The sequence below is a fragment of the Mixophyes fleayi genome, chromosome 4 (genome assembly GCF_038048845.1).
Source record: "Mixophyes fleayi isolate aMixFle1 chromosome 4, aMixFle1.hap1, whole genome shotgun sequence".
Lineage (NCBI taxonomy): Eukaryota > Metazoa > Chordata > Amphibia > Anura > Limnodynastidae > Mixophyes > Mixophyes fleayi.
This window is the reverse complement of record NC_134405.1, coordinates 98,904,979-98,928,037: the sequence shown is the minus strand read 5'-3', so window position 1 is coordinate 98,928,037 and position 23,059 is coordinate 98,904,979. Positions and strand designations below refer to the sequence as shown.

The window sequence follows — 23,059 nt, the reverse complement described above, 5'->3', positions numbered from 1 at the left end:
GGTGTAGACCTGGAGGGAAGTCTGGGTTATTAAAAAGGGGGATTATTGGTGATGGATGCGGGGAGAGACCATAGAGCCTGATGGATGTGTCCCATATAGCCTATTTAATTATTTTTTATACACAGTCCTAAGGCTCTGGACCTTGCTTTTTGCCCATTCAATAGTTGCTCCAGGGTGATATGGCAGACATGCTTTTACAAGCTCTTGCATCTCCATGTTTCCCATCATTCTGTTAGAATACTCTTTGGATTTGGCTTTCCACAAACATGGGTGAGCCCTGTAGGTGTCAATAAAGTCCTTCATTAGGTCAGCATTTCTTTCATATGCCATTATGGTTATCTGTTTGGGTATAATAAAAAGGAACATAAGTCCCATCCGTGCTGTAAATTTCACCAATGCAAGTACACATGTATGTATCAATCAGAAATAACTTACTGTATATGTGAACGAATGTACAGCTCCGAAGAATCGTAAAATCCCTTCGTATGTAATGGTCATGAACGGGTTACAGTTATAGAAAAAAAAACCACTGATACACGAGGTTATTATACACGAATAGTCTTCACCCACAATGCTCCATTCTCTAAACAAACGCCCATGCCAGAGTGTATAAAAATGATAGAGGAGCATGTCTGGCGCCGAGGAACGTGAGAAGATGGAGAATAAAGAGAAAGTGTTAGTGGGGGTTGAAGCAATGGAGACGGAGATGCAGGCACAAATGGTGCCGGAAGGGCCAACAAATGTAGGAAAAGTTACAGAGTGTGATGGAGATGCTCAAGAAGAATGTACTGCAGGTAAAAGAGCAAAGTCAATGAGCCCTAGAGAGATGGAGATGATGGTAAAAGTACTGAACCAGTACGACTACGACTGTCAAAAGCGAATGTACAGAAAAGTGAATAATAGAAAGGAACTGATAATGCAAAAACTACTGCGATTACTGAAGGAAAAACTTGGAAAGAAAAGAAATAAATTCCAAGTCCAGAAGAGGTGGTCGGACCTTAAAAATAAAGAGGCTAGGAGACTGGAGTGAATCCGTAAAAACATTTAAAAAAGTGAGTAGCACGTGTAATGTACCTGTTTGAAGGACTTTATGTATTTCATTCTACTGTCACATGAACCAATGCAAACGTATGATTATTGTTTTGTCAGAAGCAAGAATTAACGGTGACAAGGCCACTGTAGATACCACTGATGTAATTACACCTGTTATAAAACGAGAAAAAATAAATGTGCCCGAGGGACCACAACACAAAGTGATCTCGAGCAGTGTGCAAGGTGAGCACATTTCTGGTGTTGGAATATTATTATTATTATTATTATTAATATTTATTTATAAGGCGCCACAAGGCATCCGCAGCGCCGTACAGAGACAAACAAAATTACAATACAATGGGAGACAGCACAGTACAGTAAACACAGCAACTCAGTAAGCTCATTGCACAGCTAGAGAGGGCGGGGAAGGGGGAGGGAGGCCCGCAAACGACGGGGCCCAAGAAGGAGGGCGCGGAAGACAGGGAGACCCCCAGGGGGGAGGAGGGAGCGAGAGTGGACGTGGGGTGGAGGACCCTCGAGGAGGAGGGCTAAGTAGCTGGAGAGCAGAGTTAGAAGTGGTGGAAACAGGAGGAGAGATGGCCCTGCTCAGAGGAGCGTACAATCTAAGGGGAGGGGTGGACAGACAGAGAGACGCAGGGGAGAGAGGGAGAGTAGGGGGACAGAGGCAGAAGATAAGGTAGGAAGTTAAGTGGGAGACAGAAAGGCTTTAAGAAAAAGGTGGGTTTTTAGGGCCCGTTTGAAACTGGACAGATTAGGGGAAGTTCTGATGGAGGGAGGGAGCTTGTTCCAGTGGAGGGGGGCAGCGCGGGCGAAGTCTTGAATACGCGCATGGGAGGAGGTTATAAGGGGGGAAGAGAGGCGACGTTCAGAGGCAGAACGGAGAGGGCGGGATGGAGCATGAATAGAGAGGAGGGTGGAGATGTAGGGCGCAGTGGAGTTGGCGAGGGCCTTGTAGGTGAGTGTGAGGAGCTTAAAGAGGATTCTGAAGGGGAATGGGAGCCAGTGAAGGGCTAGGTAGATGGGGGAGATAAAAGAGGAGCGGCGAGAGAGGAAAATAAGCCTAGCTGCAGTGTTAAGGACGGATCGAAGGGGATCGAGATGAGAGTGGGGGAGGCCAGTGAGGAGGAGGTTGCAGTAGTCCAGGCGGGAGATGATCAGAGAGTGGATAAGGCATTTGGTGGCATCTTGGGAGAGGAAGGGCCGGATGCGAGCGATGTTGCGCAGCTGGAAGCGGCAGGATTTAGCAAGAGAGAGGATGTGGGGGCCAAAGGAGAGAGAGGAGTCGAGGATGACACCAAGATAGCGAAGTTGGGGGAGAGGGGAGATAGAGGTGTTGTTGACAGTGATGGAGAGGTTAGAAGGGGATGGGGTATGAGAGGGAGGAAAAACTATGAGCTCAGTTTTGGCAAGGTTAAGTTTGAGGAATCGAGAGGACATCCAGGAGGAGATGGCAGAGAGGCAGACGGACACCCTAGAGAGGAGGGAGGGAGAGAGATCAGGAGAGGAGAGGTATAGTTGAGTGTCGTCAGCGTAAAGGTGGTAGCTGAAGCCGAAGGAGCTGATGAGTTCACCCAGGGAGGAGGTGTATAGAGAGAAGAGTAAGGGTCCCAGAACAGAGCCCTGAGGGACTCCGACTGGAAGGGTGGATGGGGGGAGAGAGACCCAGAGGTGGTGACAGAGAAGGAACGGTGAGTAAGGTAAGAGGTGAACCAGGACAGGACTGGGCCGGAGAGGCCGAAAGACTGGAGGGTGTGAAGGAGGAGGGGGTGGTCACCGGTGTCAAAGGCTGCAGAGAGGTCAAGGAGGATGAGAAGGGAGAAGTGGCCCCTGGCTTTTGCAGAGAGGAGGTCATTGGTGACTTTAGCCAGGGCAGTTTCAGTGGAGTGGAGGGGGCGGAAACCAGACTGGAGAGGATCAAGGAGGGAGTATTCAGAAAGGTAGGAGGTGAGACGGCTGCAGACGAGCCTCTCGAGAATTTTGGAGGCAAAAGGGAGAAGAGATATGGGGCGATAGTTCGAGAGAGAAGTGGGGTCGATATTAGGTTTCTTAAGAATGGGGGATACGAGAGAATAAAATAAAACTTGTATTAACTTTAGTACAAAGATAGAAGCGAAATGGTAAAACCTTTGTATTTTCTTGCTTCATAGATACCATCGTCATATCAGACGAAAGTTCGGAAGAGGGGAAAAATGTCGCCGAGCTCTACGATCATTTGAAAAAAATGAAAGACAATATTGCGAACATTAAAAGAAAAATCAAAATCCTTGATAATACTTTTGATGATATGTATATGCTGTTTGCAACTGTTGTGCCACAAACCAGTACCACCATTTCACTGTAATACTACTTTTTTTTCACTTTTCATATTGTACTAGAGAAGTTGAACATTGCTATTGTTTTTACCAGCAATAAAAGTGTTGCGTTAACACTGTGTGGTTTATTCAGAGTATTTCAGACATATTGGGGCAAGGTTAATATGGCGTTATAATTTTCATAGTTTTGAAACTTTATCAAGGTTAAATGAGAAATGAATGCCAACATACATCCAAAGGGTAATAATCCACGTGCTTTATACACGTGTAATGGTCTACAGCCAGACAGGTGCAATACACATCTATACAAAACACAGTGATGTGCGGATTTCACACCACGTGGGACTGTGATTGACATAAAAATTTACATACACACGCCCGCCAGGTCGAGGAAGTATCGTAGGATTGTGGTGGATCTGTCGGAAGTTTATACACACTACACAGCGGAAACGAGATTGGAACGAAAATATTAGACGGTACAACCAACCAAATGAGGCGACAATCGTCCATTTGGGCAGACTTTCGACCATCGTGTAACTGTACACACTGACCCAACTTTTGAACGAGCGGTCGTATGTCGGCTGTTTCAGCCGATTATTGAACAAAAACAGTGTAGTGTTTACCCAGCTTTAGTGACACTGATAATTATGTATTGATTTGCAAAAACATACCATTTTTTCACATGAATGTATGTTGATTTCGAAAGCTTTGTAAAAGAAGGTCAATAAATATAATTCAGCAAAATCCTGCAGGTGTAGAGTGGGGAAATTAATCATCTGCTCTTTGATTCGGCATACAGAGGCTTCCAATTATCTTATTATCTTAATATGTATGGGGTAATGTGTGGTTCATTGTTGATGTCTTGGAAATATATACCTGGAATCCCCATGGTAAGCATGTTGGCTGTGTCCCAGGTTAAAGTGAAACTAAATGTAAAACATCATAGCAGCTAAAATGTACTGTATTGCATTTTGTTGAATGTCTGAACACATCTGTTTACTAGGAATAACAATTAATATGTTGCTCACTGAAAAATGCCATATTTCTTTGAAAATATACGCCTTGGAGGTGTGTCTATGATGATGCAAACTGAGGCAGCTGTCCAGTGCAGCACAAAGTACGTTAGTAAACTATGCACCCCAGTGAATACAGGAGGGGGTCACCTGGGGGGCGAGTTAGGTGTTCATGGAAAGAGAAGGGACTCAAGTTGGTTGCTATGATGAGAACCCAGCCCAGTATGCTAGGGATTGAGAAGAAGAAGTGGCTGTAAAAAAAGGGGAAAAAAGAGATACAGAGGAGATAGTGAGAGAAGAAAGGTGATGTGATATAGCTGTGGACCTGGCAGAGTGGGGAGGATGCTCCCAGGCTCCCCCAGCATTCCCTGGGAGAGTGAGCGCAATGACTGCACAAAAGCAAGTAATGTGTGCCTGGATAGAGGGAGAGTCCCCAGAGCAGAGACCCCTGGAGAGAAATATTATGTATTATGGGATGTAAGAGCTGCATGTGTGTTGGAGATAAGCTAGACTGTGATTTTGGTTGAATGGTGAGTAGTTGTGAAACTACTGTGACCAGGAGAACCTGGTATGTACTATGATAAAACCAGTAGTGAGAAGTCCTCAATCCCAGAGAGGGGGAGAACCCCATATCATTAAAGAGAACCCCAAGAGAGAGAGGGGGCATTTTGCATGGAGGAGACCCCAAGAGAGAGGGTTGCTTCAGGAGGCAGTGCAGCTGAAGTGTCAAACCCAGGGCTGAGAGTACACAGAGTACAGTGTCAGAGCCAGGGGCTGTGAGTACACAGAGAGAAAAGTCAGAGCCCAAAGGAGAAATCATCCCCACAGAGGAGGTGTGAGCTGCAGTTGAGAGGTACACAGCGTCTGTCAGAACTGCCTGCCTGTTAGCATCCATGTGAATGCCCCTGCAGAGAAGGCGAGAACTGCAGTGAAGTATGGAGTACTGGAGTGTGGGAGACATATCTTAGATAACATTAAGAACTGTGCAGGAGGATGAGTAAGGAGATTTATTTGCAACCCTACTCATACTGCTCATTAAAAAATGTGCTAGAGAGAGTAAGGAGCTGTATATATTTCTGTATTCCTGCAACCATTATGATTATGGTGCTGGAGGAAGAAGAGTGTAAATAATGAGTTCAGTTTGTCATGGAGATGGTCTGGTGCCCAAATTATTCAGACTGTTATTACACTGCACCACAAAGTTACATCACCTGTGTCCCACTACTTACAAAGAAACTTTGTAGTGAAATACCTACATGTGCAGGGATCCCCTGGTCATTTACACCCATGCCCATCAGCTGGCCAGGGCTTGAGAAGGAGGTACACCCCACACTACACACAGTGACAGGGGGTTACATACATTTTTCATTTTAATTGCTAATGATCTTGCTGTAAATATGACAATACACTGTCCTTATATTCTAAGGACAGTGTATTCTAATGTAAATGTGTGGAATTGTGTAATGAATGGGAATAGAGCTTCTGACTTGAATTAAAAAATAAACTGATCTATTAGTAGCAGTGTATAATTCAACAGACTCTCAGACTATTAACTTCTTTACTTATTAAAAAATCAAATAAGTAACAAATCTTTAGAGCAGAGTAGCTTAATCGTCATCATAAAATTTTGTATGATTACTCAAAAATATATACACCACATGATCACCCATGTATAGATATTATCATGGTAGCTCACACAAGTCAGAAAAACAGTATAAAATAAAAATGTATCGCTTTTATATAAGTTATAGATGTTTTCATAAATGTTTAAAATAAGTATTGTCTGTTTAATATAATTTTAAATGTATTTACCCCACATTGTCTGACCACAAAAAAATGGTCCATCCTCATTTTCTCTTAAGACAATGTATCCCATATCAGTTTCTGGTGCATTCTTATGCAGCATTATGAGAGCATTGTATAAATACACACAATTACACTCAATGTAATCCTCTTCTCTCCTTTCTGTATCAAAGCTGGCTCATTGGACAAGGTGTCAGAGGAATTCATTATAGGCATCAGACCTGGTTGTAATAACAGATTGCCAGAGACACACTGAGCTGCTGCCTAGGACATATACTGTAGCTTTGATTGTTTATTGGCCCCTCAAAAGTTAATATAAATATTTTTTTTTCAAACACACACACACATAAATGACATTACAAATAATATATATCTTCTAAAGTATTCTTGCTTCTTAACTTAAATTAATAAGGTTTTTTTTTATCTTTATGGAAAAAATAAGAATAATTTAAACTGTAATGCATTAAAATGGCTTTACTGCAAGAATAAAGCAGTATACCTGTTCTTCTGCTCCATCTTTACTGCAATAGCAATTCCTGGAGTTTCTGAATACTTGGTATTATTTGTTTATTGTTCAGTACTATTTCACCCTGTATAGTCTACTGTTTGTACCGCGTACGGCTCATGTGGAAATCTTGTGGCGCCTAATAAATAAAGGAGAATAATAATATTAATATTTCCGGTACTGATGACGACAAGTATCTCTGCTATAAATAGACGCCCCATGCTTTTACTGGTGGAAACCCTATTACTTCATTGAGCGAAGTGAAAACAAGCACTTTCGCCATTGCATTTTCCAGTCTGGGCCAAACTGTTTATTATATTAAATGTTAATATTATATTTTTATATTAATCCATTTTAATTACAAATTATCTTGTGTGTTTTATTTTACATGACGTTTTGAGTGTTTAGACCAGGGGTGGCCAACCAGTCAGAGACCAAAAGCCAAAAAATATCTATAGGTACGCTAAACAGCCAACTTTACCTTTTTATATGTTTGTGCATATGCATATACCCAGTATAAACACGCGCATACATACCTTGCATACATACATTGAAAGTATAACATAACTTACAATATCTTGCTAAGTGAAAAAGAAAATATCCAATACATTGCCAAAATGTTTAGAATAATCAATTCAGCACAGCTCTGCACTGCACAGCTCTTGCCTCGCTGCTGTGTAGCTCACACTGCTACTGCATCCACAATCACTCTGACCCCTTCACATGCCGTGTTCCTCTGACCTCTATAAATGCCCATCGGATCTCCCCACATGCCATCAGATCTACCCATATGCCCCTTACATATACATGCGCCTCTCCACATGCCCCAGAAATGCTCAGCAGATATTCCCACATGCCCATCAGAACTATCCACATGCTATCAGACATCAACAATTGCTATCTGACCATCCCACATGTCCCTTACATGCTCAACAGCCTGCCCACATGCCACCAGATCTTACCACATGCCCATTAAATGCCATCAGACCTCACCACATGTCATTATACCTCTCCACTTGCAAATCAGACCTCCCCACCTGCCACCAGATTTGACCACATGCCCGATACATGCCATCAGACATCCACAATTGCCATCTGATCATCCCACATGTCCCTTACATGCTCCTCAGCCTGCCCACATGCCACCAGATCTTACCACATGCCCCTTAAATGCCATCAGACCTCACCACATGTCATTATACCTCTCCACTTGCAAATCGGACCTCCCAACCTGCCACCAGATTTGACCACATGCCCGATACATGCCATCAGACATCCACAATTGCCATCTGATCATCCCACATGTCCCTTACATGCTCCTCAGCCTGCCCACATGCCACCAGATCTTACCACATGCCCCTTAAATGCCATCAGACCTCACCACATGTCATTATACCTCTCCACTTGCAAATCGGACCTCCCAACCTGCCACCAGATTTGACCACATGCCCGATACATACCATCAGACATTCCCAATTGTCCCTAACATGTATATAAGCCTTCCCACATGCCATCACATTTACCCACATTCCTCATACATACCATCAGAACTCTCCACATGCCATTAGACCTCCCCACATGCCCCATACATGCCCACCAGCTTTCCATATGCCATTAGATCTACCCACATTCCTTATACATGCCATAAGACCTCCCTGTATGACCCTTATATTCCATCAGACATCCCCACATGCCACCAGATCTTACCACATGTTCCTTAAATGCCATCAGACCTCCCTTACATGCCCATTAGCCTCCCCACATGTCACCAGATCTTACCACATTCCACATACATGCCATCAGACCTCTCTCATGCTGCATACATGACATTCAAACCTCCCCATATGCCAACAGACATCCACACATTGCATCAAATCTTCCCAAATGCCATCATATCTTCTTACATGCCCATTACCCTCTTCACATGCTGTCAGATCTCAAATGCCCCTTGCTTACCTCTATCACCTTCCACCCTTACCCACTGGAGCCTGTGCAGACAAAGAAGGAAAAGCACTCTACACTCTCCTCCTCCTCCTTCCCTGATGTGATTGTCTGTGACACTGTGACCTCCCTGCATTGTCCAGAGGAGGTCAAATAACGTGGCTGCTCTCGGTCAGACAAGCACCTGCCAGCGCCTGGAATACTATACTTCGTTGATGGTCCCGGCCAGGAGCCACATTTCAAAGCTCAAAGAGCTGAATGTGGTTCTAGAGCCAATGGTTTGCCACCGCTGGTTTAGACCCTTGAAAACAGAAAATTGGGGGTTATCAGTATATTATAAACTAAAAAAATCATGTTTTCAGAATAAATTTTGAAGATTTGTGACTGGAAAAGGGAAAACTAATTTTTCTTCAGTTTTAGTTAATCCTTTTTGTTAATTATAAAAAGCAGGGCTGCCAAGAGGAATCTTGGAACCCACTGTGGCAGGTTCTTGATCCCACTCCCTTGGGCAGTGTGCGCAGCCTAGGGTGGTGTGATCACACAGACCACCCCCTACTGGCCTGCGCAGTCACTTTCACCCGCCCACAAACTGCTCCAGAGCATCAGCCACTACCATATTCTCCATCACCAAACCCCCAAATAAGGCCTGTATACTTTGGGTACCAGCAGCCCCATGCTGGGCAACCCTGATTAAAATATTTCAAATTCGTATAACTTTTCTTAAAAACAAACATAACATATACTTTGGTTTTACTATTCACTGACTAACATTAAAGCATTGGTTTCTCTAAGTTTTTATTTTTAATGATCAATAATTTTACTAAGCAATTTTTGCAAAGTATATGAGGTACAGAAAATAAGAAGGGAGTCAAACAAGGGGGGGGGGGGGTAGTTGCTCAATGAGTACTACAGCATCTATGAATCCGCAGAGTACTAGGATGAAAAAGGAAAATCGAGGCAAAAACAGGAGACATTGCAGTGCACATTGTAATAATGTAGACCTTCATAGAGACATCATAAGTGACCACTAGTCATCCTAGGGGGATTCAAGCAAAGCTAAGGGCGAATAAGTGGGAGAGGGAGAAGAGGTTCTTCTAGGTGCACCTGCCCCCTCCGTGGTGCACACATGCCACTTGAACAACTTCATGATAGAGGCTGAAGCAGAGATAGAATAAGGAATATCTATCTTCTACATTTCTAAGCTGTGCTGGATTTTAGAGATGATTCCAGGCAGGGTAGAGGGGGCAGTTGACTTCCAATTTTGAGCTATCAGCATATGACCTAGCAGGTAGCGATCACGTTTAGGGACAGAGATGTGATAAAGGTGGAGCTAAGCCACAACCAGGTCCGGATCAACAGGGCCCCCCAAGACAATGGACATGAAATCAATTATCGCCTGCTAAAGTGGTTGTATGAGCGGACATGTCCAAAAGACATTAAATATATCATCTTTTTGAGCACACTGACACCAACAGAATTTCGTTTGAGAGGACAAAATAACATGGAGCCTGGCTGGGTTAAGGTAAAGCTGTTAACTAGTTTAACATGCCTCTCCTTCAAAAACATACTAGTAGGTTAATTGGTTGCTATCAAATTGAGCCTAGTCTCTCGCTCTCTGTCTGTCTGTGTGTGTGTATGTTAAGGAATTTAGACTGTAAGCGCCAATGGGGCAGGGGCTGATGTTAGTGAGTTCTCTGTATAGCGCTGCGGAATTAGTGGTGCTATATGAATAGCTGATGATGATGATTGTGCAGGATCACCTATAAATAACTTCTGGTATAAATTAATTTAAAGGAAATAGCGCAGGACGCTTATTTATATAATTGCACATGCACTTATTTTTGAGATTGTGTATATTTTGGTAAGGGAGATCTTTAATTTCCGAGACAAGGGGGAGAAAATTAGTTTTTTTCTGTTTTAGCCTTGCTGGAGGAAATTCCTTATTTCTGATGTATATATCTGATACAATAAGCCTTTGTTTTGAAAGCCTTTTGCATATCCTGGTGTAAGGAATAAGGAAATGTCTTGTTTGGGGTTTACAACTTTTTCTGGGGAATTATTTTCTTTGGAAGAAATGTGTATTCTGCAACTGTTGGAAAAAGAGACTCAGGCTAATCTCATGCTAATTAGACCGTTTGATGTGTGAGGGTCATAGGAAGATGTAATTAGACTTGCTGTCCACTGTAAGATGCAGGACATCACAGCAAGGTTTTTAAGATATCACAGATAAGTGTAAATATTGTTAGCTTTGCAATGTATGTAAATCTGTTTTGGTAAACAGGTTACATCCTGATTCTAAATATAACCTGTGTCCAAATCTGTATAAAAAGCACTGTCCTGTACACGGAAATGTATCATTCTGATGTTCCATCTGACCTGATCACAGATACTTTTAATCAGTGGAACTGTCCTTGTTAGGGCACCTGAGTGAAATAAAACATCACTCTTTGCTTCAAGACCCTGCTTGACAACTTCTTCAATATTGCTGTAATCCTGTGACCTGCAGATTAGACCTTAAACCTAATCCGTTCTCCGGCAGTTTCTGAGGTTTGGTTCCAGTTCTCCAGTACCAGCGCTCTGCCGCTACCCAGCAGCTGGCCAGTGTGATAGGCCAGGGGGATCCAACCACAGCACCCTGATCCATAGTAAGTGGTCAGGGGTACCAGCCCAAGTGTACCAGCACAGAAGTACACTAGCAGTAACAGTTACCCAGAAGGAACGTGGTTCTGGGTGCCATAAAGGAGCCCAGTGGTGGCAGCAGGCTCCTCCTACTGTGGCAGGAGGGGCATATTCGGAATAACGAAAGGGGACGGTGACAAAATAAGCTCAGCCGGTTCCCAGCAACAACAGATAGAGTGGCATTGCCGGTCCATCCTGTCACAGATTTCTGGTGTCAAGCAGTGAGATAACCGCAGGCAGCTTTTCGATAACCAATCAGGAGAGCTGAGTTATTCAGGAGAGGAATAACTGCAGCCAGGAAAACGCACAGGATGTCTGACTACACCAATATGTCCAGGGCGGACCTCGAGACTCTGTGCAGTGCCAAGGGCATTGACATCAGCCATTTGCCAAACAGGGCTGAGATGAGAGAGACACTGAGAGAATGGCACCGACAGCATGATACCCAGGTGGAGGAAACTGATGGAGGCAGTGGCCAAGGTGGCAGCCCAGTTGACGACCGGGAACGAGGTGAACCAGGCCCCCAGACAGCAGCAACCTCTACACAGCAGACTGCACCCGCACAACCAGCCCCTCTGTCCTATGATGAGCGCAGGGCCGCCGGGGCTAAAGATCCAGCTGGCGGCCTTAGGGGACAAAGCATCTGCAGCTGAGCGGGCACAGATCATCGAGGCATGGCGCCAAGAGGAAAGGGCACCAGCCATGCAGCCCTGGGGGGAGGTGCCCCCTAGAGGATCAGAACTGTCATCTCTATGTTGCCCTAAATTTGAGGACTGTGTTGGGAATATTGATGAGCACCTGCAGCTATTTGAAAGGACCTGCAGGCTACACGCTGTCACTCACCGGACTGTGAGTGCTTCTTCCCGGACATTTAGGAACCGTGGCCGTCCTCCATCCTGAGGGACTGCGCATGCGCAGCCCTTTCTATACCTCCAGTGTATGTTCCTTTAACTTAATTGGCAGATCAGGCAACCTCCCTATATTAAGCACCTGTGGTCATCACCACATTGCCTGATCTTGGAGTCTCATTCCCCATGAGTCTCTGAAGGTGTTCCTGTGTTTCCTCGTTTATTCAGCCCAGCTGATTCCTGTGGTTTCCAAACCACTTCTACCTCTGTGGTTTCCAAACCACTTCTACTACTGTGGTTCCCATACCACTTCTACCATCTACTGTATCATCATGACTGTGAGCTGATTCCTATCCGCTGCCTCCGTGCACTACAGTCTTCTAACCACTTCAACTCTACCTTGTATCATTGGGACTGTTAGCTGATGCCTATCCGCTGCCTCCGTGCACTACAGTCTTTCATTCACATCCACTCACCTATTCATGATTGTGACTGCCAGCTGATTCCTATCCGCTGCCTCCGTGCACTACAGGCTTCAACCTGCAACTCGTCTGTGTTTCATCATCGTGACTGTTTGGCTGATTTCTATCCGCTGCCTCCGTGCACTACAGTCTTCAACCTGCAACTCGTCTGTGTTTCATCATCGTGACTGCCAGCTGATTCCTATCCGCTGCCTCCGTGCACTACAGTCTTCAACCTGCAACTCGTCTGTGTTTCATCATCGTGACTGCTAGCTGATTCCTATCCGCTGCCTCCGTGCACTACAGTCTTCAACCTGCAACCCGTCTGTGTTTCATCGTGACCGTTTAGCTGATTCCTATCCGCCGCCTCTGTGCGCTTCAGTCTTCAGCCCTTGTCAACTCTCCCGTGTTTCCTTGAGTCTGCTGCCACTATTGCTACCCGCTACTCTCCGTGATCAACTGTTCCAGTTCAACTCTGCTCTGGTGTCCCATCGTTACTGCACCTGCTGGTTGCTATTGGCTACCTCCGTGTTCCCGCAGAGACCCGCTGCTGTTACTTCTCAGCGCTACGCATCCATCTACTGCTGATCCGCTCTCCACGCCTTCCTGGGTTCCCTGCTGGTCTACCTACCTGTGCGCTGCACCTGCTAGACCACCGCTTCACCCATCCAGGGACTTTGCATCCTGCCGGCCTCCTGCCGTTCAGGTATCTCTGCACTTCTGTCTGACTGCCTTCTCCTGAACCACGGTATGCATACTTCCCATTGACTGTGCTGTGTATTGCATACCTTGCTGGACTGTGTTGGTTCTCCTCTGGAGTGTACTATCCGCTGAGTCTATTGCCATCATTGACTGTGTTATCTCATGCTGGATTACTTCAAGAGACTTTCTATATTGGCAGTGTTGTTCAGTCATTTATACATTTATATTGTGCATATTACTGTGGATCAAAGTCAAGGTGCCCGTGTATATATTGTGTTGCAGTCTCTCCCCGTGCACCTCCTCACATATATATTCAGTGGTACAACTTGCTAGTGGCAGACCACTGACCCCTGTTTCCAGTTTCACCTGCTCCAGTATCCTCTCACATAGCAGTGGTACAACTTGCTAACGCAGACCACTGACTCCCCGGATACCTCCACTTGGATTCCATTCCTTCACTCAGACAGCGGTACAACTTGCTATCCGCAGACCGCTGACTCTCATCACCTCCTCGTTTCTGTTGGACATTCCTCCTCACTATAGCAGTGGTACAACTTGCTACCGCAGACCACTGACTACCTTCACGTGTCCTTTGTCCATACAGTTCCTCGTGTATTACTACCTCCATATTGCCAGTGCTGCTAGTCATAGACTTTCCTGAGCATCTCATCATCTGCTATTTCCTGTTCCGTGATCACCCTGCTACCAGAGTACCATATTACCACCTATACTGCTCTGGTAAGCCTATCACCTGGTGATCCCTGGGTAAAGACTCCTAGTGCCCGTGACAGTAAGATCAGGCCATGACAGACCCAGATACGGAACCTACAGCCAAAGAGATGCTGCGGCATCTGGTTACCCGTATTGAGCAACAGGAAGTTCGCCAACGGCATTTACTGCGGTGTTACCAGGCGTTAGCTTCCCAAAGAACGTCCGTGCAAGATGCCACAACTACTGTTGATGCTCCTGTGCCTTCCTCCGTTTCCCCAGTGCCATCCCAGGTGTTTACGGCTTCCACGCTTCACCTGCCTACTCCGTCAAAATACGATGGAGACCCCAAAACTTGTAGGGGTTTTCTTACTCAATGCTCAGTTCATTTTGAGCTCCAGCCTCAAAATTTTTCTACCCATCGTTCCAGAGTGGCCTATCTTATTTCATTGTTTTCTGGACAAGCTCTCGCATGGGCTTCCCCTCTGTGGGAAAGAAACGATCCATTGTTACAGGATAGTGCCGAATTTATTTCCACGTTCCGAAGTGTATTCGATGAACCAGGTCGTGTTATTTCCGCTGCATCCAGCATTCTTCGTCTTCGCCAAGGATCTCGCACTGTGGCTCTGTACGTCATTCAATTTAGGATCTTAGCCTCTGAACTTCAATGGAACACTGAAGCATTAATTGCCGCCTTCTGGCAGGGGCTTTCCGATAAAATTAAAAACGCACTGACTTCACAAGAACTACCCTCCTCTTTAGAAGATTTGATCTCTCTTTGCCATCGTGTAGACCTGAGGTTTCGTGAAAGAGAACCTGAGAAAACAACTTCGGTTAAAACACCTCTTCTCTCGAATCCTCAATTTCACCCAGCTTCATCTCCGGTGATACCCATGGAGATAGGTCGCTCCAAATTAACTTTAGAGGAGAGGGACCGAAGAATAAAGAATAGACTTTGTATCTATTGTGCCGATTCTACGCATATGCTCAATTCTTGTCCCAGGAAATGCCGGACTCTAACCAATACTGGGGAGATAAGGTTAGGGTTCCTGGAGTCCTCTCCATCTTCAACGAAATTAAAAGCCTGCGCTTTTGATGTTACGATTTCCTTTGCTACCAAATCCTTTGAGTCACAGGCATTGATTGATTCTGGAGCAGCAGGAAATTTCATTTCTAAATATCTAGTGAATCAATGGTCTCTACCAGTGATCACTTTAAAAACACCGATTACTGTGACTGCTATGGATGGATCACGTCTCATCAATGGTCTCATCACCCAGAGTACGTCTCCAGTAACGCTTCAGATTGGTGGGCTACACCATGAAGAGATTTCGTTTTTAATTCTTCCTGTTACGACAAGTCCGATTGTCTTAGGCCTTCCATGGCTTCAATGTCATTCTCCCCAGATTGACTGGCGCACTTCTCAAGTTACATCTTGGGGAGCTGAATGTCATCATCGTTGTCTCTCTCAAATGGTTTCATTCAAAAGACAGCATTCGTCTATTCCACCAGGTCCTCCTCCACAGGATCCTTCATCTACGGATCTGTGTGATAAGGTTCAGTCTGAACGCCTTTCTCGTCATCGGGCGTTCGTGACGTCATCGGACGTTGAAGATGGATCTCAGGAGTCATCTTCAAAAAGTCAAGTGCTGGTGGTTCACGGTCACCATCCGTCTTTTCCGGAATTTCCTGCCCTCCCGCCCACCCAAGTTCCTGCTGTGGAGACTGCTTGTCAGACCTTCAAAAATATCTGGTCTCAGGTCAAAACCTGTTTAAAGAAGACATCTAACAAATATAAGTCTTTCGCAGATAAGAAGAGGCGGGCTATTCCACCACTAAAAATTGGAGATCGTGTCTGGTTATCTACCAAAAATATTCGTTTGAAGGTTCCATCTTTGAAATTCGCCCCTCGTTTTATTGGTCCATATAGGATCATTCAAGTTATCAATCCAGTATGTGTTAAACTTCTTCTTCCTAAGAATCTTCGGATTTCCAATGCCTTCCATGTGTCCTTGCTCAAACCTCTCATCATCAACCGTTTCTCGACTCCTCCCTCAGCACCGCAGCCAGTTCAAGTTCATCAGGAGGAGGATTTCGAGATCACTGAGGTATTGGATGCAAAAATTTCGCGAGGAGTCCTCCGTTTCCTCGTTCATTGGAGGGGCTTTGGTCCTGAAGAGCGTTCATGGATCAAAGCTGAAGATCTTAATGCTCCTGCCCTTCTGAAGAAGTTTTATTCCAAAAATCCGGACAAGCCCGGTTCCAGGCGTTCTGTGCCCACCTTTAAAAGGGGGGGTACTGTCACTCACCGGACTGTGAGTGCTTCTTCCCGGACATTTAGGAACCGTGGCCGTCCTCCATCCTGAGGGACTGCGCATGCGCAGCCCTTTCTATACCTCCAGTGTATGTTCCTTTAACTTAATTGGCAGATCAGGCAACCTCCCTATATTAAGCACCTGTGGTCATCACCACATTGCCTGATCTTGGAGTCTCATTCCCCATGAGTCTCTGAAGGTGTTCCTGTGTTTCCTCGTTTATTCAGCCCAGCTGATTCCTGTGGTTTCCAAACCACTTCTACCTCTGTGGTTTCCAAACCACTTCTACTACTGTGGTTCCCATACCACTTCTACCATCTACTGTATCATCATGACTGTGAGCTGATTCCTATCCGCTGCCTCCGTGCACTACAGTCTTCTAACCACTTCAACTCTACCTTGTATCATTGGGACTGTTAGCTGATGCCTATCCGCTGCCTCCGTGCACTACAGTCTTTCATTCACATCCACTCACCTATTCATGATTGTGACTGCCAGCTGATTCCTATCCGCTGCCTCCGTGCACTACAGGCTTCAACCTGCAACTCGTCTGTGTTTCATCATCGTGACTGTTTGGCTGATTTCTATCCGCTGCCTCCGTGCACTACAGTCTTCAACCTGCAACTCGTCTGTGTTTCATCATCGTGACTGCCAGCTGATTCCTATCCGCTGCCTCCGTGCACTACAGTCTTCAACCTGCAACTCGTCTGTGTTTCATCATCGTGACTGCTAGCTGATTCCTATCCGCTGCCTCCGTGCACTACAGTCTTCAACCTGCAACCCGTCTGTGTTTCATCGTGACCGTTTAGCTGATTCCTATCCGCCGCCTCTGTGCGCTTCAGTCTTCAGCCCTTGTCAACTCTCCCGTGTTTCCTTGAGTCTGCTGCCACTATTGCTACCCGCTACTCTCCGTGATCAACTGTTCCAGTTCAACTCTGCTCTGGTGTCCCATCGTTACTGCACCTGCTGGTTGCTATTGGCTACCTCCGTGTTCCCGCAGAGACCCGCTGCTGTTACTTCTCAGCGCTACGCATCCATCTACTGCTGATCCGCTCTCCACGCCTTCCTGGGTTCCCTGCTGGTCTACCTACCTGTGCGCTGCACCTGCTAGACCACCGCTTCACCCATCCAGGGACTTTGCATCCTGCCGGCCTCCTGCCGTTCAGGTATCTCTGCACTTCTGTCTGACTGCCTTCTCCTGAACCACGGTATGCATACTTCCCATTGACTGTGCTGTGTATTGCATACCTTGCTGGACTGTGTTGGTTCTCCTCTGGAGTGTACTATCCGCTGAGTCTATTGCCATCATTGACTGTGTTATCTCATGCTGGATTACTTCAAGAGACTTTCTATATTGGCAGTGTTGTTCAGTCATTTATACATTTATATTGTGCATATTACTGTGGATCAAAGTCAAGGTGCCCGTGTATATATTGTGTTGCAGTCTCTCCCCGTGCACCTCCTCACATATATATTCAGTGGTACAACTTGCTAGTGGCAGACCACTGACCCCTGTTTCCAGTTTCACCTGCTCCAGTATCCTCTCACATAGCAGTGGTACAACTTGCTAACGCAGACCACTGACTCCCCGGATACCTCCACTTGGATTCCATTCCTTCACTCAGACAGCGGTACAACTTGCTATCCGCAGACCGCTGACTCTCATCACCTCCTCGTTTCTGTTGGACATTCCTCCTCACTATAGCAGTGGTACAACTTGCTACCGCAGACCACTGACTACCTTCACGTGTCCTTTGTCCATACAGTTCCTCGTGTATTACTACCTCCATATTGCCAGTGCTGCTAGTCATAGACTTTCCTGAGCATCTCATCATCTGCTATTTCCTGTTCCGTGATCACCCTGCTACCAGAGTACCATATTACCACCTATACTGCTCTGGTAAGCCTATCACCTGGTGATCCCTGGGTAAAGACTCCTAGTGCCCGTGACACACGCTGTACCCAGAGAAGAATGGGTTAAGCATCTGGTGCCCACACTGCAAGGACGTGCAGTGGAGGTCTACCGTGGGGTGCCCACCGAGGACTGTGCGGACTATGATATAGTGAAAAGGGCACTTCTTAAACGCCACACTATTACCCCAGATACCTATTGTCTGAAGTTCCGGGACCTTACCAAGAAATTCCACGCCACCCATCAGGAGTTTGCCAACCTGCTGTGGGAGGCTGCCAGGAAGTGGTTGTGTGGAGCAGGTGCCCAGACAGTGGATGAGGTAATAGACTTAAAGTGCCAAGAACAGTTTCACCGCTGGTGCGCACCGGAGGTGACAGAATGGATGCTGAACCGGAAGCCAGGCTGGAAACCGCCCAGCTGGTGGATCAGTATATGGCAGTGAGGCCACACTGGCAGAAGCACCAGGCTAACAGTCAACCCCAAAGGACTGTACAATCAGGGGGACACCCCTCTTCTACTTACCCCGAAAAGAAAGTATCTAACCCTTTAGGTACCACTCGCCAGCCACCGCTCCGCCCTGTCCCTGGAAATTATCATAGACCATCGGAGCCCAGGCTGGAGAAGAAGTGCTACAACTGCGGGAAAACCGATCATTTAAGGATGGACTGTCCCAGAGCCCCAGCACCCCAGACTCATGCCCCTAATCCGAGTTCTGGAGCCCGGCTGACTTGCCTAACTGGCGAAGGTGAGTATTCCTGTGTAAATGTGCAATATGAACTAGCACTTACCCTTGTGTATCAAACCCTTGTCCCATAGATTGTAAGCTTGCGAGCAAGGCCTTTTTACCTCTACGTATGTATGTATTACCCAATATTGTTTTATTACTGTTTGTTCCCAATTGTAAGTCGCTACGGAACCTACTGACGTTATATAAACAAATGATGATGATGAGGAGAGGGACAATCCCTGAGGTGGGTTAATGTGCAGGCTTCTTGGTAGAAGGCTAGATTGAGAAGGGTTACAGAGGATCATATGTTGTTAAGCCAGAAGAGGGTGTTTTTGTTTCCAGACATAGGATATCATTAGCTTATAGAGGAGGTCCATGTACCTTTTAGGGACAATACAGGGTATGGTACGAAAGAGATACATTAATGTCGGATGGAGCTGTTTTCTCTAAGTTTAACAGGCTTGAAGAAGAAAAACAATACTATCAGAAATCCTGATGGAGCTTCAGTGAAAAGTGGATAGAGGGATCATATAGGAATCTATAAATGATATTAAAATTTACCTTCTCCTTCTGTTTTAAATGTCTGCTTTCAGATGATAAACTGTTGAGAAAGAAAATTCTGAAGCCAGGCCTCGGTGAAGCCTCGACACCTCTTCCTGGCCAAGAGGTGACTGTCTACCTCATGGGAATTTTGGAAGGCGGAAATCTGGTGGAAAAAGATCCAAAACTGTCCTTTGTCCTGGATGAAGGGGATGTTATACAGGTCAGAAAATCTAAAATTGCAAACCAGCTAACTGACCTTATAATGGAAAATATTTTCTAAATCAAGCATGTCAAACCGGTGTTTTGGAGGCTGCATACAACTCTCCAACTTGCTTTACAGCCCTCAACTACTTTTATGACATTATCAGGGCCTCCACTCCACAAAAATGATTTAAATGATATGCTTTAGAGACAACCTATAATAATTAGCATTTGGTTACAGTATTGGTGTTTCTAATAGTTTTATCTAAAATTGTATTGAAAATTTATCACTGACAAAGGTCATATTCTGCTTCTCTTGTTCCCTGTATGTACGCAGGCTCTAGAGTTGGGTGTCCGATCAATGCAGCGGGGAGAAGTGTCTTTTCTACTGACAAATGGCCTTTATGCCTTTGGTCTTCTGGGAAGGTATGTACAGCGAGCCACATCAGGGAGTATATACAGTAAAGAGGGCTTTACATATGATAGTGAGCAAAATCAAGTTTCATGTCATATAATAAAACTACCCTTTTTGTCTGTAGACTTTGGATATTATGTGGTGCCTGAAAACCATACAATGTTTCTATTTTTACTTCCAATTAAAATGGTTAGTGGACTCAGAATGCAAAATTGAAACAGTGATTCAATATTAAAGTAAAAGTATAATTTTTTTCCAAAATGTATATACAAAGCCAATATTCTAACCATTAATCCTATGAAATGTCAGATATATTAATTACTAGGGGATATTTATAAAAGTGCAAAAATCTCTATAAGGTCCTTTCTGCGGCGATAGGGCTTTTCACTATAAATAAAGGGAGTATCCGGCGGTCGGTTAAGTTTGACGGGTTTTACCGGCAATAACGTTCCCATGTTTTCCTATCGCCATCACAGGATAGAGATAACAGAAGAAAATTATGGAAAAATGATTATTCTTTGAAGAGAATTTATTAATGGCCAATAACTTTGAAATATATTTTGTTTTAATATTGCAATCTATTTTTGAACAATTTACGTATTTATTTATTTTATTAGTGGAACTGAAAACAGGGCTTTCAATTACATTGCTCATGTGCGAACCAGCTAGAGATTATGTTTGTACTTCTTGTCTCTGAACAATGTTTTCCCGAGTACTAGGGGGTGATTTACAAATGTACAGTACACATAACTGCTTTTGCATCTGGAGGATGTTGATGTGCAAAGATTTGCGTGCCAAGGTGACATCTTTTACAAAGGAGCAATCTTTTGCTCTGAATAAAGGACATATTAAAGATTTCCTAATGCAAACTTATATTCTCACATTTAAACACTGATAAGTAAGCCCACTGGTTCTATTTGGTGGCTAGTGGGTGGCAGTGAACAACATTTTGTATTGCTGCATACTGCAGCGACACAAAATATACTGCTACTTGTATTTACTATGCCAGGGTTCACTGACGAGGCCCTGGCGATCCCCCCTCCCAAATTAACTAAAAACTCCTTCCCTGCAGTCTAACGCTTCCAGCGAATGGAGGATCTGACCCCTGTGTGGCTATTGAGATGGCGTTAGTTTTTAACGCTTGTTAACTTCAGTCAATCTTAAGCTTTATAGATTTTTTGCTTATCACAGCTTATTAAATAGACGCCAAACTCACTAAAACAAGTTTTTGTTCTAAGCATTGAGATATTACAATGTGCTTTAAGATGAAGATATAGGGAAACGTGAAAAGTGTTCCCTTATTAACATTTAAAAAGCCATTTATTGTAAAAATTCTTGCCTTATCCATTACTTTCTACTACTATATAGTTGACATTTCTGATACCTTATAGCTGAAAAATGTAGTTATTTATTAAAGAACAAACAATGAAATCTGGTAACCCTATTACCATATTAAAAACTTTTGAAAAACAAGCTTTTCCTGAACAGGATGACTATATTTCCCCCCTCCTGTCACTGACCCTCATTCCAAACACCTAAAACCAAGACTAATTGACAGTATGAATCTCTTTGTAGTTTTTTGTGATTCTGTGAAATAATGCAATCTCTAAAATGTTTTGTTAACATCTTTCCCAATATATCACAGCAGCACATTACAGATGCTGACATTGCCAAGCCTTTGGAGATGAGACACCAGCTGCACAATCAGAAATAACCGAAGCCTTCCCATTTATTAATTTCAGATGTTTTACTTGGAACTTTAGATTCAAATAAAATCCATCATGCACCCTTTTAAAAGAACATATTCATAAAAAAATAACTTCGTATAGAGCATAAGTAGTGAATATCATTTACTTACATCTTTATTTCTGCTTAGTATATTGTTGGAGCTAGTGGTGGAAGTGGGCTGGTATATGGTAGTATGCCATACCACCACTTCTTCTACTGTTTTCATTGTAAAACTAGCAATTTCCATTCACTTACATTTTTCATACCACTACTTCTAAATTTTCATACTGCCACTTCGAAATTTCCAGTTCAACCACTAGATGGAGCAGTCACTCTATCTGCCTCTTTTCCGCCATCCACCTCCGTGTCTCTGTCATCTACTGCCCTCCTGGCCCCACCTCCCTTTTTCTTGAACATTTCACAACCTGGCTCCCCCACTATCTTTCCTCTGACCTCCCCTCCATCCCACTCAGAGATTTTAATATTTCTATTGACAACCCCATGACCCTGCCTCCATCAAACTTCTCACCCTTTCTTCCTCCGTTGGCCTCACTCAGCGGACCTCATCCCCCACCCACTGCCTTGGTAACTCCCTTGACCTTGTCTTCTTTCATCTATGTGCTTTCTCTGACTTCTCCAACTCTTCTTCCCCACTCTCCGACCACCATCTCCTCTCCTTCACTCTATCCTCCTCCCCTTCTCCACCCCAGCCTAAAGCGACCCTCTCTAGGTGCAATCTTGATGCTCTTATACCCTCCTTCCTTTTCCTCCTCACTTGAATCTCTTCTATCCCCTCTCCCCACTTTGGTCTGCCCTGACCAGACGATCTCTCTCTACAACTACTCCCTCACTACTGCCCTGGATGCTGTTGCTCCCATCTCTTCTGTCCGTCGTCGCTACTTAGCTCCCCAACCCTGGCACTCCATATTCTCCAGCTTCCTTCAGAAGTGCTCTTGCGCTGCTGAACGCATCTGGAGGAAATCTCACTCCCTTGCTGATTTCTTGCATTTTAAATTTATTCCCTCTTCCTACTGCTCTGCCCTCTTCCTTGCTAGACAATACTTCGCTAAGTCCCTCATTTCTTCTCAGTCCTCTAATCCCCGCCATCATCTCTTTCCCACATTCAACTCTCTCCTAACAGCCCCCTCCTATACCACTTTCCCTCTCTGCTACTGATATTGCCTCTTTATTCT

General features: G+C 44.8%; 1 protein-coding gene and 1 long non-coding RNA gene across 3 annotated transcripts in view; one reads left to right on the top strand and one right to left on the bottom strand.

The window, feature by feature from the left end:
• Positions 1–23,059, top strand: part of LOC142151822 (peptidyl-prolyl cis-trans isomerase FKBP8-like) — a 60,945-nt gene that overhangs the window by 9,327 nt on the left and 28,559 nt on the right. For both annotated transcript variants that reach the window (XM_075207845.1, XM_075207846.1), the window contains 2 exons: positions 19,573–19,742; positions 20,061–20,149. In XM_075207845.1, the coding sequence (XP_075063946.1) occupies positions 19,573–19,742; positions 20,061–20,149 (259 nt within the window). The remainder of the gene's footprint in view (positions 1–19,572; positions 19,743–20,060; positions 20,150–23,059) is intronic.
• The window catches only part of LOC142151825 (uncharacterized), a 62,316-nt gene continuing 45,942 nt past the window's right edge, over positions 6,686–23,059 (bottom strand). The window contains exon 4 of the long non-coding RNA XR_012691252.1: positions 6,686–6,825. This is a non-coding gene — a long non-coding RNA (uncharacterized LOC142151825). The remainder of the gene's footprint in view (positions 6,826–23,059) is intronic.